We start from the raw sequence: 19,607 nt of genomic DNA on the forward strand, positions 1-19,607 counted from the left end.
AGGTACAAACTATTAGGTATAAAATAAGCTACAAGGATCTATGGTACAACATGGGGAATATAGCCAATATTTTATAATAAGCATAAATGTAGTATAACCTGTAAAAATTGTGAATCACTATATTGTATACCTGTAACATATAATATTGTACATCAACTATATTTCAATTTTAAAAAAGCAAAAAATTTTAAAAAAAGAAACAGGTACATAAAGCTCATAAGGTTAGGATAACTTTGGTTAAAATACATGGCAAAAATAGCCTAAGAGATACAGTCAAATTAAAGCTCACTGATCTTTCACGGAACACAGGAGAATAACGTTTTTAAGCTATACATACATACATATATATGTGTATATATGTATGTATATGTATTATACACATACATATATATGATTTTGAAACAAAAGTATTTTAAAATTTTTAATCAAAAATAAATATTTAAATAAGGAGAGGTTGGTAAAAGGGTACAAACTTTCAACTGTAAAATAAATAAGATCTGAGAATCTAATGTAAAACATGGTGACTATAGTTGATAGTACTGTATTGCATAATGGAAATTTGCTAAGAGAGTAGAACATAAATGTTCTCACACACAAAAAAAGGAGAAATACGTGAGGTGATGGATGTGTTAGTTAACTCGATGTGGGAATCCTTTCACAATGTATACCTATGTCCAATCACCACAGTTACAATTTAAGTATCTTATAATTTTATGTCAATTATACCTCAATAAAGCCGAAATTTTTTTTATTTTAATAAAATGTTTCAGATTTTCCCCAGTTCCAAAAGCCAATGAACATCATTCTCTCCTGATGTTACACAAGCTCTTTATAGCTTCTAATCCTATTAATTACTGTTGCTTTGGCTTTTACTACTGTACTCTTGGTTTTTCATCTGTTTAATGGCCATTCTTCCCTTCTCAAAAATCTCTATCAGGGCTTCCCTGGTGGCTCAGTGGTTGAGAGTCCGCCTGCCGATGCAGGGGACGCAGCTTTGTGCCCCGGTCCGGGAAGATCCCACATGCCGCAGGGCAGCTGGGCCCGTGAGACATGGCCGCTGAGCCTGCGCGTCCGGGGCCTGTGCTCCGCAACAGGAGAGGCCACAACAGTGAGAGGCCCGCGTACCGCAAAAAAAAAAAAAAAAAAATCTCTATCAGATCTCCCATCTATATCAATGCCAAAAAGTTGCTCTCCCAGGCTGAATTCCATTCTGTGCCATCTTCTTACACAATACAATCTTCCTGGGTCATCCAATAAGATCCATTATCTATGAAGTACTCATTATATGCAAGGCACTATGTGAGAATCTCATCCATATCCATAGCTTCAACCATCTCCTATACCCTTAATAACTCCCTGTTAGATTTCTCTATCTTGAATGACCAGATCAGACACCAAGCCATTATATGATATCTCCACCACAGTGAGCCTGATGCATTTCAAATTCTACACGCCAAAAACCAATTTCCACCACATTTCTCTATCCTACCCTCTCCAAGACATATTCCCTATTCTTGTTAAAGGTGTTACCATCCACCCAGGTGTCTAAGACATAATCTTGGACACTAGCACTTCTTTCCCTAGACTCACCTTCTTCTTGATCTCTTGGAGCTAATCACCAAATCTAATTGTCTCCTAAGCCTCTCTTAGAATTATCCCCTCTTGTCTATCCTCACTGAGAGAGTCTTGGTTCAGAAACACTTTAATCTTTCCCTGAATTTCTTCAAGAGTCTAACAGATCTTCTTACTCTCTTTCTGTCCCACTGATAATACATCTTCTATACTGCAACCAGAGTGATAACAATCTCACTTCTGAATTAAAACCTTTAGCCGCTTCACATTACCACTGGTATACACACCACGTTCTTTAACATGGGGAAGACTCAAGTCCTTCCCAATCTGAAGCTGCCTACCTGTTCAACTTCATTATCTCCCCGCGCTCAACCTACTTCCCAGCAGGGGTTTTCTTCCTTTCCCCATGCCTTTGCACATAGTGATCCATCTGCCTAGAACGCGCTTCCCTTGCTGTCAGAGGCTGCACTAGCCCCCATAGTTCCTTTCTATGAGTTAGAAAGGGCCACCTCACTGTACACCAGAAACTAACACAATATTGTAAATCAAATATACTTGAAAGAAAGAAAGAAAGGGAGGGGCACCTCATCTGGGCAGATGTTGCAAGTGCTGGCTTGGCAGGTGGATGAATAGTAAGTACTTCATGCAAAGAAATGAATGCTCATGATGAATATAATGCAAACTTAATTTCAGTCCCACTTGTGCCCCCTCCCCAGGCACCTATGTGTGGTGTACAACTTGCACAAGCTTCATGGCAGCCCTACTGCATAGGCTCACCTGCTCCCTAATGCATATGCCTTTATATCTAGGTTGAGTTAAACATCCTCCAGTGTGCTCCCATAACATTTTGAACATATCACTAATCATTACATTTACTGCATTCTATTATAATTAGCTTTTGGTTTATCTGAATCTCTATTGAAATGTATGATATTTAAGGAAAAATTTCCCAAATGGCAGTTCCTAAACTGATGCTGGTCAAGGATATCATTTTTACTAAATGGGGACCATGTTTAGAGCTTTCCATTACAATAAATTTCTAATACAGAATAGCTGTCCTTTCTTTTGGATTAGGTTCTTCTGACTTTTTAGTATTAAAACGTTATTTATTTTATAAACAAAAAAGATGATAAAAGATGATAGTGGGTTCTTGTTGTTTAAGTTCCTCAATTGTTCAAATAAAATATTAGTAAAATAATGACAGTTCCTAAAGTTTTGTTTGGTTGGTTGTTTCATGTTTCAAACTCATATGTAAAGTCTGAACATATATGAAACCACTGATTTAAAATAAAGACTAGCTCCCTAAAATCTATGTCCCAAGCAACCAATACAGAGTAGGCTCTCCATAAATATTGGTTGAATTCATCCCTTTATTGGTCAAAACCCAGCAAATATTTCAGACAAAATCATTTAGGTTCTGTTCATTTTTCATTTTGCTTATTTTTTTTAAAGTGTACTTAGCCACACAAAACAACAAAGAAAAAAACCCTTAAAGGCCATGTGAGTCTTCCCTTGGAAATACTGTCATCATATTCTGTCAGGAACATACATTAGTTGTGGGCACTCCAAAGTGCATACTAACCCAAGCTATCGTCTAGAACATATGGAATAGTATGAGGCCATCTATAACTTTCTCCAACGATGGAATTTCTTTCTTGTACCTGTCAAAATTAAGTGGGAAAGGATTTATTGAATGTATCAGTCAAAAATTTATGAAACAATCAATAGTTAATCTAGAAAGAAAGGAAGTTTTAAGCTTTCCCAGCCAGTCTAAACAAATTGCCAGGGTGTGTGCGTGCATATACACATGTGTGTGTACACCTACTTTTATCATATTATAACAAAGGTTTTAGGAGGAAATCACTAATTTCTGGGTTTTTTTTTTCTTTCTTTTTTTTTATTTCTGGGTTTTTTAATAAGGAGAATGATAAGCATTAATATTTCCTTTAATCCTATCATTTCACTTCAATTATTCATATTTTTACATATCCTTGTAATAGCGCAAGTTCGTGGGCCTGACGCATAGTGAGGCCAAACAAGCCGAAACATCAGAGTTTGGAGCAGAGAAAGGTTTATTGCAGGGCCGTGCAAGGAGATGGGTGGCTCAGGCCCCAAAAAACCCTGAGCTCCCCAAAGTGTTTCGGCAAAGCATTTTTAAAGGCCAGGTGAGGGAGGGTGGTTACAGGGTATGTGATCAGCTTATGCACAATTCTCTGATTGGCTGATGGGAAAACACTAATTTCTATCATTAATTTTGTTGATAAAGTTGAAGCAAAATCATGTAAATAATGATTGTTGGAAAACTGGACAATAAATATGGTAGATTCATAGACTAGTTTCTTATACTAGAGATTAAAAATATACAAGAAGGAAGTGATAGCAAAACCTCAATCATCTTGATCTCATAATATCAGAAAAAAAGTCACACATGAGCTGGACCAAAGTTTTCAAACAATTTTAAAGTACTTGAAAATTTTTTTTTCCTGGTCCATTCATCCTTCATCAAGTATTTTTTTTAACATCTTTATTGGAGTATAATTGCTTTAAAATAGTGTGTTAGTTTCTGCTTTAACAAAGCAGAATCAGCTATACATATAACAAAGTGAATCAGCTATGCATATACATATATCCCCATATCTCCTCCCTCTTGTGTCTCCCTCCCAACTTTTATAATAGAAAGCTAATAATGTTTCATTAATGTATTCATCCAGCCAACAAAATGAACACTGTTCAAGAGAACAGAGATCCATTGGTAACCAAACTACCAATGTCTCTACCTTCCTAGAGCTCTTTCTAGTAGAGGAGACAAACAGCATGTAAGAAAACAGTCTAAGGACTTCCCTGGTGGCACAGTGGATAAGACTGCACACTCCCAATGCAGGGGGACTGGGTTCGATCCCTGGTCAGGGAACTAGATCCCACCTGCAAGCCGCAACTAAGAGTTCACATGCCACGACTAAGAGTCCACACGCTGCAACTAACAAGCTGGTGAGCCACAACTAAGGAGCTGGTGAGCCACAACTAAGGAGCCCACCTGCCACAACTAAGACCCCATGCAACCAAATAAATAAATAAATATTTTTTTAAGTTTAAACAGGATATATTTAATAGTAGCAGAGGAAATGAAAAAGGGAGATGTGGACAAGAATAAAGGGATTAGGGGAGTGTATTAGATAAAGAGGTCAGGACAGGACGCTTTTGAAAGGATGACATTGAAGGTGAAATGAGAGTGATAAGAAAGAGCCAGTATTGAAAGGGGCTCTGGAAAGATCATTCCAGACAGAGGAAACAGTAGTTGCTCTGCTCTGAGGTAGGAATATGCTTGGTATATTTTGCATGTTTGAGGCCAGTGGCCTAAGGAGATGAGATTAAAGAAGAGAGGAGATGGGAGGAGAGATAGGCAGGAGTTAAATCATGCAAAGTCCTAAAGGCTGTGGGTAAATCTGGATATTATTCTAAATATGGTAGGAAGCCGTTGAGTTTCAAGCCAGGAAGTGAAATGGTGGTGTTGCTTATTTAAAAGTTCACCTTGCTGTAGGGGATAGGGGACAAGGACAGGGTGGAAAAGATTCTAGGAGGGCAACATTTGAAGCAGATAAATTAGGAGAAAAGTGGATTCTTTGAAGTATATATACTTTGGAGATAGAAATGATAGAACTTGCTGATGGAGTGGATGGTGGGGTGAGGGAAACGGAAGAAGCAAAGGTGACTCCTAGGTTTTTTACTTATTCAGTGGAGTGGGGAGAGGGAGTGGTGATTACTTTACTAAGAGGGAAAACTAGGGAGGAACAGCTTGTATGAGAAATCAGTTTAGTTGAGGACACATTATGTTTGAGGTATCTTGTAGACATTCCAATGGAACTGATGGATTAGTATTGGGATAGACAAGTCAGGAGCTCAGGAGAAGGAATGAACCAGAGTTATACATTGGGAGTCATCAGCACAGAGATGACAAGCCCTGGTACAGGGTAGGATCAAGGAGAGAAGAGCAGACCAAGGACTAAACCTCAGACACTGCAGCTCTGTTTCTTGAGTTGAAGTTCACAGTGGGGGTTGAGGAATGTTTAAGCTCCCTTAAACTACATGTAAGGTACCTGTGTTCACCTGTGTGCCATGATGGCTAGGTAAGAACCAGTACTCTTTTTTTTTTTTTTTGCATTACGTGGGCCTCTCACTGTTGTGGCCTCTCCTGTTGTGGAGCACAGGCTCCGGACACGCAGGCTCAGCGGCCATGGCTCACGGGCCCAGCCACTCCGCGGCATGTGGGATCTTCCCAGACCGGGGCACGAACCCGTGTCCCCTGAATTGGCAGGCAGACTCTCAACCACTGCGCCACCAGGGAAGCCCCAGAACCAGTACTCTTTATGATAGTTTGGGAAGATCTTTATGTGGCAACTCTATTCTCAGCTGTCAGAGTAGGAGTCACAAAACCTTTCTCTTATGGTAAAAACCTGATTCATTGAATTTACAAATTCAGTTTAATTTTGCTTCAACTGGCTTTAATCAGTGAGGTTCTATTTAAAAATGAAAATATCATATTGTTCCCATAATGAAAATCAGTCAGATCAATAAGACCAAAGCATACCAGGTGAGTGACAGTGGTTTTAACCACACACAAATCTGAGTAATGAATGATGAAGATACTATTATATGAGTCCCTTAGAGTATAAAGTATTCATTGACTAAATGTGTCAACTATGATTCTACACCCTTAGAGATAGTTGGGCTTAACAAAGCCCATGTTGTCCCATCATTCTCAGATACTCTATTTTAGCTTGCAGTGGTTAATTGAAGGTCTTTCCTTGCATTGTTTCAACTCACCCCATCAAGTCTGATGTCTCCCTCAAAAAGATCCAGTCCCAAATCTAAGAGGGAAGGTAAAAATTTGTGTTAGCAAATTGGATTCAAACTCCCCACTTAATAAAGAATTAAAAAAAATCCACAAACCTTCATTGATATCAAATATATCCTGGTCAATTCCACCATCTACATCTTTAACAAAAAGAACAAAAACACATTGAACATTGTGTTTATGAAAGACGAAAATCTTTATCAATTACCAATTAGAAGTAAGCAAGGTTCTTTTGCCTCAGATAAGAGAGTACCAGGCTCTGATTCAACATACATTGATTCATTGATTGATTGATCGATTGATTGAGACCTCCCATGAGCCAGGCTTGGGGCTACGGGGCTTTTGCATATATACTCTTGTTTTACCCATGTCCCTTGTATGCCAAATAACTTCAGGAATAAGAAATTGGTCATTCCATATAATATTAAGCTTAATTTGAAAGACTAGATTAGATGACTAGATTAAATAGGAAGGAAATATTTAAATTTGGTCAAACCAGTACAATCTATCCATATATTTATATTCCTTGCTAATAGTGTACCTTGGAACTCTCAAGCAAAATTCCTAATTTATATTTGAACTATTCTTAAGTTGCAAAGGGGCAGATAATATGGCCAAGTCTCTAAGTGTACAACTGAATAGGACAGACATCAGGTCCATTTGATTTGACACAAAATAACAAAAATAATAATAGTAGGCATTTTATGGGATGCCGATATGTCAGTCACTGTGTTTGGACTTTCTTATACCACCACTTATTTTTTTTTTTTGCTGAGTAGGTGGAACGCCGGAGCAGAAACAATAAAACGTTCCTCAATAAGTCAAAAGAAGCCAGCGCTTGATCAAAGTTCAATGCAATTATGCAATAATGCATATGCAATTATGCACTGTGCTTAGCATTAAATGTGTCCTAAGTTCTTCTGTTCTGTTGTTCTATTATTCACATAACCTTTTTTTATTATAACATAGGGCAAAACTCAAAATAGACTCACCAAAGATTTCTGGGGTTGGCTGGGAAACAAACACATACAAAAGATATATTATTATGATGCCCACGAAATAAATGGTCTTACTGATTCCAATTTATATCTAACCATTTCTGGGGTTTTCTTTTTTCCCTAATATTATGGATAACTTTCTGGCAAAATCCCAAGAGAACTAAATCAGAGTCTAAGATAACTTTTTGACCCAAGGGTCTTCTCATTTCATATAAAAAATGAAACAGCCTGTTGTATGGATTTGAAGGTGAAAGAAACAAGAAACCAACTTCACAGGTTGAAAAGAAGGCAGAACATGAGTCCTGCCCTCAATTAAGTGTTCACTTTAAACATGATTTAAAGTGAACATGATTCTAAAGAATTCATGGAGCTATGCTTGAAAAACCTAATAATTTATTCCCAATATTGAAATATTATTATAATTTTTCATGATCCTTTAAAAAGAAAATTTTATTGAAGACCTCATTAACCATGGTTTACTTTCACATTTCTCTCAAGACTCCACCATCAAAGTCAATACCAAATACTCCAGAAAAAAAATCTATGGCTATACTTTGCAAGTGGGAAAAAAAAAAAAAAAAACTTCTGAAAACAGATTCGCTACAGGTGATGAAATGAAACCCAGACCACATACACAATGGCAAAAACTAAGTAAACCTGAGATTTCTTAGTGAAGTCTAGTTTAAAAAGCTCATGGGACTGGTAGACAGTAGGTCTGGGTTTTATTCCTGCTTCTACCAACTAACAGCAAGTCAGTTCACCTTCCTGATACTCAGAATATCTGTATAATATGGTCAGTGCCTGCTTTGCCTGGGTATTATGATGGTTATATGATGTAATGTGAAAGAACTTGGTAAACTTTGTCATACAAATGTAAGGTACAATTTTTATTTAAATACTTACCTGTAGATACTAGAATATAGATACTAGAATCAGTTGGGGTGTTTGACAAGCATGGGAATAACTGGTTGGATGATGACCATCCTTTTTGATATTAATTAGTGCCTTGATTGCCTCACACTTGGCCACACACAGGCACACACTCACAGAGGAATGCCAACACACCTCCTGAAAAAAGTCATCAAGTATTTGTTCATAATTACAGTTTTAATAAGTCTTCAATAGTATCTCCTGTTCTCACTGCTGTAGTTCTGTTCACAGAATATCAGCTCAACATAATAATTGTTATTTAAAAAGCACAACTAAAGATTCCCCCCCAGTCACTTGAAACTTCATTTAAAACCTGATTATGAAAAAACAAACAAACAAAAAAAAAACATGATTATGGTTACCAGGGGATAAGGGAGGGAGGGATAAATTGGGAGATTGGGATTGACATACACACATATACACATATCTATATAAGATAAATAACTAATAAGAACCTGCTGTATAGCACAGGGGACTCTACTCAATACTCTGTAATGGCCTATATGGGAAAAGAATCTTAAAAAAAATAAATAAAGAGTGGCTCTCTATATATGTATAACTGATTCATTTTGCTGTACACCTGAAACTAACACAACATTGTAAATCAACTACACGCCAATAAAAATTAAAAATAAATAAATAAAACAAACCTCAAGTTGGTTTGTGGTACCAACTACCTGTTACTGTAGAAAGATAGGTCTAACCTGATGAAGAAGCAGAAAAGAAATCCCATGCTACAAAACGTAAGTATTTGCTGTGCCTGTGACATTCATCATTCACTCCGTCATGTCTCACATTACTGTAACAGCAATATGTGTCACATTCCGCAGTAAAAATTGAATGATTTTCAAATTTCACATTTTCCATCTTATGAAAAGAAAACTTGTTACACAGCAATGAAACTGAAGATAAAACATAACTTTATGTCAGTGTCCCTGACTCTCCTTCTGGTGGGTCTTCTTCTCACTCCCAGTACCCTGCCTGTCCCTGCTCGCCAAAAAGAAACGTTTATTTCATTGACACTTTGAAATTCCTTAAAAAACAAAAAACGAACGAACAGGTTGTTCTTTAATAATCGGTATCAACTACCCCCAATTTTTCTAATTGTTTTCCATACATTGTTTTCTTACCAAGCCAAAAACCCGGAGGAGGGCAGCAAAGAAAAGAAATGAAGGCAGATACCAAGAATCCATGCTGTCACTTCCAGCTGAAAGTTGCAAACTATGAAATTCAGAGTAGCATTTACTTTTTAAAAGGCAAACATCATAACGTATAGCCTTTGATCTTAATGATCCATCTGGCAGGTCAGCCCACTGCAGTAGTAATACCTCCAATCAAAAAGTTAAAGTCCAGTATCCTTAACACTGTTCTGCAGAGTTTATTGGTTGTTATTTTGTGTGTGGGTTGTTTTTTTTCTCCTGTGTCAACATTCAATAGCCAAGTGCCTGGCTGAGACCTGTTAATAAGTTCTCTAATGTATAATACTGGTCCCCAAGATTATTAAGTGCCATTTGAGGGAAAAAAATCCAATTAATTTCTAAACTCAATCTTTCAAATGGAAACATTTGTGAAGCTCTTTCTGCCCTTGTAGCCCTGAGCTGCTTTAATATATCCATGTATGTCCATGGCTGTTTATTGTTCATTCATTTAATAAAAATGTATTGAATTACAATACAAAATCCATTAATGTCCTAGAAACTTGGCATATTTGATATTCACATATAAAGTGGCAATAGCAAAACAGCAACATACATCTCTCCTAAAAATTCCCATCAAGCAAAGTCAAGTGGGAGTTAGAGTAAAAGACTGGGAAGGGTCACTGGTTTTCTGAAAAACTAGTGTCCCCAATCCATCTCTCAATTCTTTCTTTTTCCTCTTGGGGTAATTTCTCTTTAGAGACAACCTGCTCTCTCATTTCCCACACTTTCACTCTCCACTTAAGTGTGATGCAGGGTAATATTTTTGAAATACGAATTTTTCCCCTCAGTATTTCCTTCCCCACTCAAGATTGGTCTTTGCTCCATTCTGTGCTAATAAAAAGGATATGAAAAGACATGTAGGGGCTTCCCTGGTGGCTCAGTGGTTAAGAACCCACCTGCCAATGCAGGGGACACGGGTTCGAGCCCTGGTCTGGGAAGATCCCACATGCCACGGAGCAACGAAGCCCGTGTGCCAAAACTACTGAAGCCTGCATGCCTAGAGCCTATGCTCCTCAACAAGAGAAGCCACTGCAATGAGAAGCCTGCGCACCACAACGAAGGGTAGCCCTCGCTCACCACAGCTAGAGAAAGCCCACATGCAGCAACAAAGACCCAATACAGCCAAAAAATAATTAAGTAATTAATTTTTCTAAAAAAGACTAAAAAAAGGAAACAGCAATACTCTACAAAAGAAAGCATGTCTTCAGTGGAGGAGAATAACTCCTAAGAAGCCAAGAGTGGCCCAGAAGTATCAAAGAAAGCTACCAGGTCTGAGGGGCCAAATGGATAGGAATAAGCCCAGAGATTAACCCACGCGCATACAGTCACCTAATTTATGACAAAGGAGGCAAGAACATACAATGGAGAAAAGACAGCCTCTTCAGTAAGTGGTGCTGGAGAAATCTGGAGAGCTACATGTAAAAGAACGAATTTAGAACACTACCTAACACCATACACAGAAATAAACTCAAAATGGATTAAAGACCTAAATGTAAGACGAGACACTATAAAACTCTTAGAGGAAAACATAGGAAAAACACTCTTTGACATAAACCACAGCAAGATCTTTTCTGACCCACCTCCTAGAGTAACAGAAATAAAAACAAAGATAAACAAATGGAACTTAATTAAACTTAAAAGCTTTTGCACAGCAAAGGAAACCATCAAAAAGACAGCCCTCAGAATGGGAGAAAATATTTGCAAATGAAACAACAGACAAAGGATTAATCTCCAAAATACACAAACAGCTCATGGAGCTCAATATCAAAAAAACAAACAATCCAATTAAAAAATGGGTGGAAGACCTAAATAGACATTTCAGCAAGAAAGATATACAGATGGCCAAGAGGCACATGAAAAGATGCTGAACATCACTAATTATTAGAGAAATGCAAATCAAAACTACAATGAGATATCACCTCAAACTGGTCAGAATGGCCATTATCAAAATCTCTAGAAACAATAAATGCTGGAAAGGGTGTGGTGAAAAGGGAACCCTCCTGCACTGTTGGTGGGAATGTAAGTTGATACAACCACTACAGAAAACAGTATGGAGGTTCTCTAAAAAACTAAAACTAGAACTACCATATGACCCAGCAATCCCACTACTGGGCATGTAGCCTGAGAAAAGCATAATTCAAAACCAGACATGTACCACAGCGTTCACTGCAGCACTATTTACAATAGCCAGAACATGGAATCAACCTAAATGTCCGTTGACAGATGAATGGATAAAGAAGATGTGCCACATATATACAATGGAGTATTACTCAGCCATAAAAAGAAATGAAATTGAGTTATTTGTAGTGAGGTGGATGGACCTAGAGTCTGTCATAAAGAGTGAAGTAAGTCAGAAAGAGAAAAACGAATACTGTATGCTAACGCATATATATGGAATCTAAAAAAAATGGTACTGATGCACCTAGTGGCAGGGCAGGAATAAAGATGTAGACATAGAGAATGGACTTGAGGACACAGGTTGGGAGGGGGAAGCTAGGGCAAAGTGAGAGTAGCATCGACATATATACACTACCGAATGTAAAATAGTTGGCCAGTGGGAAGCAGGAGCATAACACAGGGAGACCAGCTCGGTGCTTTGCGATGACCTAGAGGGGTGGGATAGGGAGGGTGGGAGGGAGGCTCAAGAGGGAGGGGATATGGGGATATATGTATGCACATGGCTGATTCACTTTGTTGTACAACAGAAACTAACACAGTATCATGAAGCAATTATACTCCAATAAAGATCTATTTTTAAAAAAAAAAAAAAAAAGAATGTCTCCACAGCAGACTGCACAGAATGACAACAAGGGACCAGACAGAGGGATGGATGTTTCAGAGGATGCTTGTGAGGACACATGACATCAGGAGCAGATGGGACCTCAGCTGTTAAGTTTAGGCACAAGCCTAGGGGTAAAAGATGGAAATCCTGAATTGGCTGCGATTAAATATCTCCCACTTATGTGGATAGAGACCCAAAATAATAGTTATGGTTACAAAAAAATAAAGGTATTTATTATATACATCTCTTTTTGTGAGCTGAGATGTGAAACTGAGACTTCTGACTGCATTCTATGTGTCGGGACAAGCAGCTTACATTCGAAGTTAGCAAATTGGAAGCAGGCAGATAAGAAGCAACAGTTCCTACAGGACTGCTGGAGTCTGTTTTGGACCCTAATTACAGCATATGGACAGAGCCTTGCTACGAATCTCACAGAGAGTCATGGAGGCATGGCTGAAATCCAAATCTGATGTGTTTTGACTACAGTTAATGGATATCTTTTACATTTCCTTCTATCTGGGGTTGTCAGTGATGCTCTTTAATGCAGAAGCTACACTTGGCTTGTCTAACACACCTCCAGTTTCCCTCACTTGTACCCCACCCCTAGGAAACTTTTTCAAGCTCATCATGGAATCTGAAGTTGGATCCCAGGAAAATGTCTGCCTCCGGTTGCTGGCCCTCCTCTGGTCTTCCTTTCTCCCAGGTAATATGGAAGGAACAGGCATCTGTGAACAGGAGACCCAGTGCTGGAGATTCTAGGCCTTATGGATTGCTCTGAAAGCCTCTTAAACTATCGGAGAAGCATATTTCTCTTAGGAATGTGATTCTCAAGATCCCCATGGAATATGAGTACATTCTAGACCTGAGGGTAGCAGACCATGAGTGTAAGAAACTTCTTAACAGGAAATAGTACAGAGAGATTGCAACAAAGATCCAAAAGACTTTGTATCTTTCTTCTTGTAGTGCCTGTTTCCGTCACCTGACTCTCCTTCCCCCCCGCAAAAAAATAGTTTTCCAGGAACAGAGTTATAGATACAGAGAATAAACAGGTGGTTGCCAGAGGAGATGAGGTGGGGGAAAGAAATAAATAGGTGAGAGAGATTAAGAGGTGTGGACTTCCAGCTGCAAAATAAATGAGTCATGGGTATGAAGTGTACAGTTCGGGGAATATAGTCAATAACTATGTAATATGTTTATCTGGTGACAGGTGATAACTAGACGTGTAGTGGTGATCATTTAGAAATGTATAGAAATATTGAATCACTATGTTGTGCAACAGGAACTAACATAGTGCTGTAGGTCAAGTACACTTCAAAAACAAACAAACTCATAGAAAAAGAGATCGGATTTGTGGTACCCAGAGGCAGAGGGTGGGAGGAGGGGGAATTGGATGAAGGCAGTCAAAAGGCACAAACTTCCAGGTATGAGATAAATAAGATCTGCTTTCACCTTCTGAGAGGGTCCACATTCTGTCCATGGAATGTGTATCTCTCTAAATAAACTTGCTTTCACTTAAAAAAAAAAAAGATAATTAATACTAGGGAGCTTCCCTGGTGGCACAGTGATTAAGAATCTGCTTGCCAATGCAGGGGACACGGGTTTGAGCCCTGGTCTGGGAAGATACCACATGCCACGGAGCAACTAAGCCCGTGCACCACAACTACTGAGCCTGCGCTCTAGAACCTGCGAACCACAACTACCGAACCCGTGTGCCACAACTACTGAGTCTGTGTGCCACAACTACTGAAGCCCTCACGCCTAGAGCCCATACTCCGCAACAAGAGAAGCCACTGCAATGAGAAGCCTGCTAGCCGCAACTAGGGAAAGCCCACGCACAGAAACGAAGACCAACCCAGTGCAGCCAAAAATAAAATAAATAAATAAATTTATTTTAAAAAATAATAATAATTAATAAATAAGTACTAGGGATGTAATGTACAACATGGTAAATATAATGAACGTTGCTATGAGTTCTATATGAAAGTTAAGAGAGTAAACCCTAACAGTTCTCATCACAAGGAAAACTATTTTTTTCTGCTTCTTTAATTTTGCATCTACGTGAGATGATGGGTGTTCACCAAACACTGTGATAATTATTTCACAGTGTATGTAACTCAAATCATTATGTATGTAGGCAAATCACCTTAAGCTTACACAGTGGTGTATGTCAATTATATCGCAATAAAACTGGATGAAAAAAAAGTTTTGTAAGTTATTTCATTAATTTCCCAATGCTAACTTTTTATGAAATCTTATAAGCACTTCTATAACATGCTGGGGAGGTACATAAATTTAAATTTAATTAAATGGATCTAGGAAAAAGGACAAGAATGGGGGGATGTGGTGACTAGAGAAGTCCCTGGGCAGCTAGGGGGACACAAATTCAATAGGGGTCCAGCCAAGTGAAGGGCAGAAGAGCTCCTAGGACATCTGCACACCCTGGTGCTGAACAGACTAAATCATGTTCTTCACACAGATCTTCTAAGCCCCTCCCCACATTACCGTCTCTTACCCCATTTTTCAAAATTGTGGTAAGTTACTGTATCAGTCAGGGTTCTCCAGGGAAACAGAACCGATAGGATGTATATATAGATAGAGAAAGAAATTTATTTTAAGGAATTGGCTCACATCATTGTGGAGGCTTGCCAGTCCAAACTCTGCAGAGTGGGCCGGCAGGTTGGAGACCAAGAGAAAAGTTGATGTTGCAGCTTGAGTTCAAAGGCAGTCTGCTGGCAGGATCTCCTCTTCTTCTGGGGACCTCTGTCTTTTGTCTCTTCAACCCTTCAACTGATTAGATGAGGCTCACCCACAGTACGGAGAGTAATCTGCTACTCAAAGGCTACTGATTTACATGTTAATATCATCTAAAAATATTTTCATAGGGACATTTAGGCTTATATTTGACCAAATATCTGGACACTGTGGCCTAGCCAGGTTAACACAGGAAATGAATCATCCTGTGATGGTTACCTTTTTACTGCTCTTCTTTTATTGCCAGACTCTTCAAGATCACCTGTTTATGGGACGGCCACTGGTCATGCTAGAGGTGATTACTGTTGCCACTTAATACAAGTGGCTTGATTGTCAGCTACACCCCTGGCTGAAGACAAAGACGTTATGTATCATAGTTCACAAGGACCATGAATGGCAATGCAGTCACACCTTTGATCAAAGGACTGGGAGTAACCTTTGAGATGTCAAGAAGCCATCTGGCTGAGGGAGTGAGGAACAATTCTATTCCTACACAGAATGATCCTTCTTCAAATCTCTGCACTGGTTTCATAGAGGGAGCTCTTCTGCTAAGAGGCAGCCTACTAAGAAACTGAGGGGGGGAAATCGCTACAGCATGATGAAATAAACAGCATCCTGCCATCACTACAAAAGGATCAACAGCTGGCTCAGAAAGTTCTGCAACCCTAATCTAGTTCAGCTGGCTTGGTGCCCTTAAGAATTCACCCCAAGCTCCAACAGGTCCAGAGTGGGCATCCACTGATACCCGTTCATCTACTTCATGGGATTGCTCAAGAGTTTTAATGCCCTCAAACTCCAGTCCAGTTTACTCCTCTGTAGCTCAGGCCTGCAAACACCTGGAAGAAGCGATGAATCATTCCTTCTTCATGCTTTGGTTGCACTTATGTATGGTACTCATTACCCTAAAGTATAGTTATTATTTACAAATCTTCCTCTCCCGAGTAACTAACTGAAATCAGTCTCATTAAAATTTGTAACTCCAATACTTGGCACTTAATAGGTGCTTGGTAAACATTTGTTGGGAGAAACGGGAATGAACTATGGAAAATCAGTATCTAGAAAATGCTCTAATTTCTGTAAGCCTACCCCAATGCCACTAAGCGCACAGCATTTTTTTATGGGCACAGAGGCCAACAAAACCACATGTTTTTGTCCTGAGTGTTTTTGTCCAATAAGAACAAACATTTCCCACTGGGAAGAAATGTAAGGCTTTGTTGTGATCTATTGTTACGGGTTTCCTGTGTACACATCAACGCTTCATGGTTTGGTTGGGCCAAATCAGACTTACGTGCAAAATGACATAAGAGTACTTCCCGAGGGTGGGGTTGTGTATGCCCGACACTAACACAGTTTAAAAGCCACTCGTCAACATGAATGTATTCAGTGTAAGCTCACTCCATTCATTTTCAAGAAAATTTCAGCCGAATACCCAATAACCATAGTTTGTCAGTTGTTCTTTAAGTAAATATGGTGTTTTTTCATGGAATGAGAAAAGCAGCTAAATCAGTTCACATCTCAAGCAATCACATAAGTGCTTTTCCTCAAAAACATGTAAGTTGAGAGCATGGATCATTGGCTATTTGGGTCAGCTAAGATGACACTGTTATAGGCCCTGAGATACAATCACTAAAGTGCAACTAATCTGGTTTAACAACTAGCAGGTGGCACTTTCCATGTGCCCAACACAATGTGCGTCATCCAGCCTGTTTTCCCCTGCGTTGGCTTTTTGTTTCATTTTGTTTTACAGTGTCCTGGAGAGGTAAGCCACCCAGACGTGTACTAAAATGACAACTACTTTACAAAGAATACGTAAATGACACTACCTGCTGTGCAACAACAGAAAGAGAGCATGAGGTAAACAAGGTCCCACACGGTGCGCAAGACCGGACTGGTGCACTGGGGGATGAACTTGACTCTGCTACATCGGGTTGTTCAAGTGTCTGGTGTCAATGGCACTGCTTAAGCCTTTGCTGCTTCTGGTAGGAGAAATCTTGCTGGGCAGAAGCAAAGGAAATTTGAGAGACTAGTCTTCTTTCTTCCTTTCATTTTCTGGGCTCCAGTTTCTAACTCGCAATAACATTAAGCCTGGGTCACTTTAACCACAAAAATTATTGAGAAAGAAAAGCTTGAGTGTATGATTCACTTCATTGTCGTCGACTGTGAATAGAAGGGATCTCTGAAGCACTCAGCAGGTGTGTCTGGCTCCTGGTCCTTCTTTTTTTTTTTTTTTTTTTTTTTTTTTTGGCGGTACGTGGTCCTCTCACTGTTGTGGCCTCTCCCGTTGCGGAGCACAGGCTCCGGACGCACAGGCTCAGCGGCCATGGCTCGCAGGCCCAGCCGCTCCGCGGCATGTGGGATCTTCCCGGACCGGGGCACAAACCCATGTACCCTGCATCAGCAGGCGGACTCTCAACCACTGCGCCACCAGGGAAGCCCTCCTGGCCCTTCTTGTCACGTGTGCATTCCTTTGCAGCTGTCCCCTAACTTCTTCTCTTGAAACCCATTTTCATTCTGAAAAATGATTGAGGACCCCCAAAGAAATTTTACTGCTCTGAGCTACCTATCAATATTGACCTTATTAAAAACTAAAACTGAGGGAATTCCCCAGTGGTCCAGGGGATAGGAATCCGTGCTGTCATTGCTGAGGGCCCTGGTTCAATCCCTGATCAGGGAATTAAAATCCATAAGCGACGCAGCGTGACCAAAAAGGAAAAAAAAAAATTAAAACTGAGAAAAAATTTTAAATGAACATAATTCATTTTAAAATAACAATTTAGGGCTTCCCTGTGGCGCAGTGGTTGAGAGTCCGCCTGCTGATTCAGGGGACATGGGTTCGTGCCCCGGTCCGGGAAGATCCTACATGCCGCGGAGCGGCTAGGCCCGTGAGCCATGGCCGCTGAGCCTGTGCGTCCGGAGCCTGTGCTCCACAACAGGAGAGGCCACAACAGTGAGAAGCCCGCGTACCGCAAAAAAAAACGAAAAAACAAAACAATTTAAAACCCAGTGTATGTTAACATAAATAATATACTTTAATGAAAAATAAGTACATATTAAAAGACAAAAATAAATTAGTGAGAAGAGTGGCATCATTTTCTGTCTCTGCAAATCTCTTAATGTCTGGCTTAATAGAAGACAGTTGGATTCTCAGATGCACTTCTGTGTTCAAGTCCTTGCAACGTATTGTTATGATTAAAGTATATGAAAAAAATTTGGCCTCAAACAGAAATGTCAGTTGAAAAAGGAAGGAGTGTTTTAATAGCTTTTTTGGGATAATTGTGGCTATTCTTCTCAAATACTATACCCAAACTTGACAAGCTGTAGTTTCTTAAACCACATCAATGAACTTTTCGTACTCTGTTATATTAAAATCCATTGGTCCATCTTGCATTTTGAATGGATCCTCTACTTATGCATTGTAACATCATTCATCTTTTAGAAAATCTAGATCTTCCAAACATTAACACATTTAATTGTACCTTATTAGATAAGTCTCTTTGTTAACATCACCATCAATCTCATCAGAAATGTTTATAAGTATTTGGGAAACTGTCAAATTCGTGATGGCAGAAACAAGTTTTCCACAATTCTAACTTTCTTTTGAAAGCTCCATTATTATCATTGACAATAAATACTGCTAGTTGGTTTCCTGGACATTTTAGCCTCATTCCATTCATTTGCCAAAAAATTTCTGTCAAATACCTAATAACCATAGTTTTTTCTGTCAGTTGTTCTTTAAGTAAATATGGTGTTCCAGGAAAAAAACTAGTTCAGCTCACATCTCAAGCAATCACACCAATAATTTTCCTCAAGACAAAGACTGTATTTTGGAATGTAGCAAAAGTGCTCTGTGTGAACTGTCCACTTTGTCACACATAATGTTACAAAGATGTGCACTCAAAGGTCTAGATTTAACAAAATTACTTTTTATAGCTTCATCAGGACATTTTAAAGGTAGACTGTTTTGTGGTTGTTTTTTACTGCAAGTGCCTGGCAGTAAAGAATACAATGACTGCTGTGCCAGTGCCTTTGCATCAAGGTGCATTGTCAACACAGTCAAAAAAGAAAAAGGCCAAAATGTCAGTATTTCATGAAAATAGTTTGACCTGTGGAGCCCTAAAAGGGTCTAAGGGACACTCAGGGGCCTGTGGTCCACACTTTGAGAACCATTGCCTTATAGTGAGGGGAAAGATAGAATGAGACTCAAAAAGACTAGGATTTAAACCCTTAGCTAAGAAGTTCAGCTACTTATTAGCTACCTGAGCATGGGAAAGAAACTCTCTGGGTCTCAACTTTCTTACGTGTAAAATAGGAATAATAAAATAAATGGGCATGATTAGCATGTTTTAAAAATTTTATGTATAGGACCTCCCTGGTGGCGCAGTGGTTGAGAGTCCACCTGCCGATGCAGGGAACACGGGTTCGTGCCCCGGTCCGGGAAGATCCCACATGCCACGGAGCGGCTGGGCCCGTGAGCCATGGCCGCTGAGCCTGCGCGTCTGGAGCCTGTGCTCTGCAACAGGAGA

At 39.4% G+C, this 19,607-nt stretch overlaps 1 protein-coding gene across 3 annotated transcripts in view; it reads right to left on the minus strand.

Annotated features, from left to right (window-relative positions):
- MEP1B (meprin A subunit beta) overlaps positions 1–9,699 on the minus strand; it is a 29,711-nt gene extending 20,012 nt beyond the window's left edge. Inside the window, exons 1-5 of one of the 3 annotated variants that reach the window (XM_067699388.1) lie at positions 9,483–9,699; positions 7,417–7,435; positions 6,520–6,564; positions 6,394–6,437; positions 3,155–3,233 (exon numbers count right to left, since the gene is read on the minus strand). In XM_067699388.1, coding sequence (XP_067555489.1) covers positions 3,155–3,233; positions 6,394–6,437; positions 6,520–6,564; positions 7,417–7,435; positions 9,483–9,545 — 250 coding nt within the window. In that variant the 5' untranslated portion in view covers positions 9,546–9,699. Of the gene's footprint in view, positions 1–3,154; positions 3,234–6,393; positions 9,431–9,482 lie in introns of those variants that run through there. The other 2 variants (XM_067699387.1, XM_067699386.1) reach the window with 2 other exon arrangements.
- Between the last annotated feature and the right edge of the window lie 9,908 nt (positions 9,700–19,607).

The sequence above is a fragment of the Pseudorca crassidens genome, chromosome 12 (assembly GCF_039906515.1).
Source record: "Pseudorca crassidens isolate mPseCra1 chromosome 12, mPseCra1.hap1, whole genome shotgun sequence".
NCBI classification, from domain to species: domain Eukaryota; kingdom Metazoa; phylum Chordata; class Mammalia; order Artiodactyla; family Delphinidae; genus Pseudorca; species Pseudorca crassidens.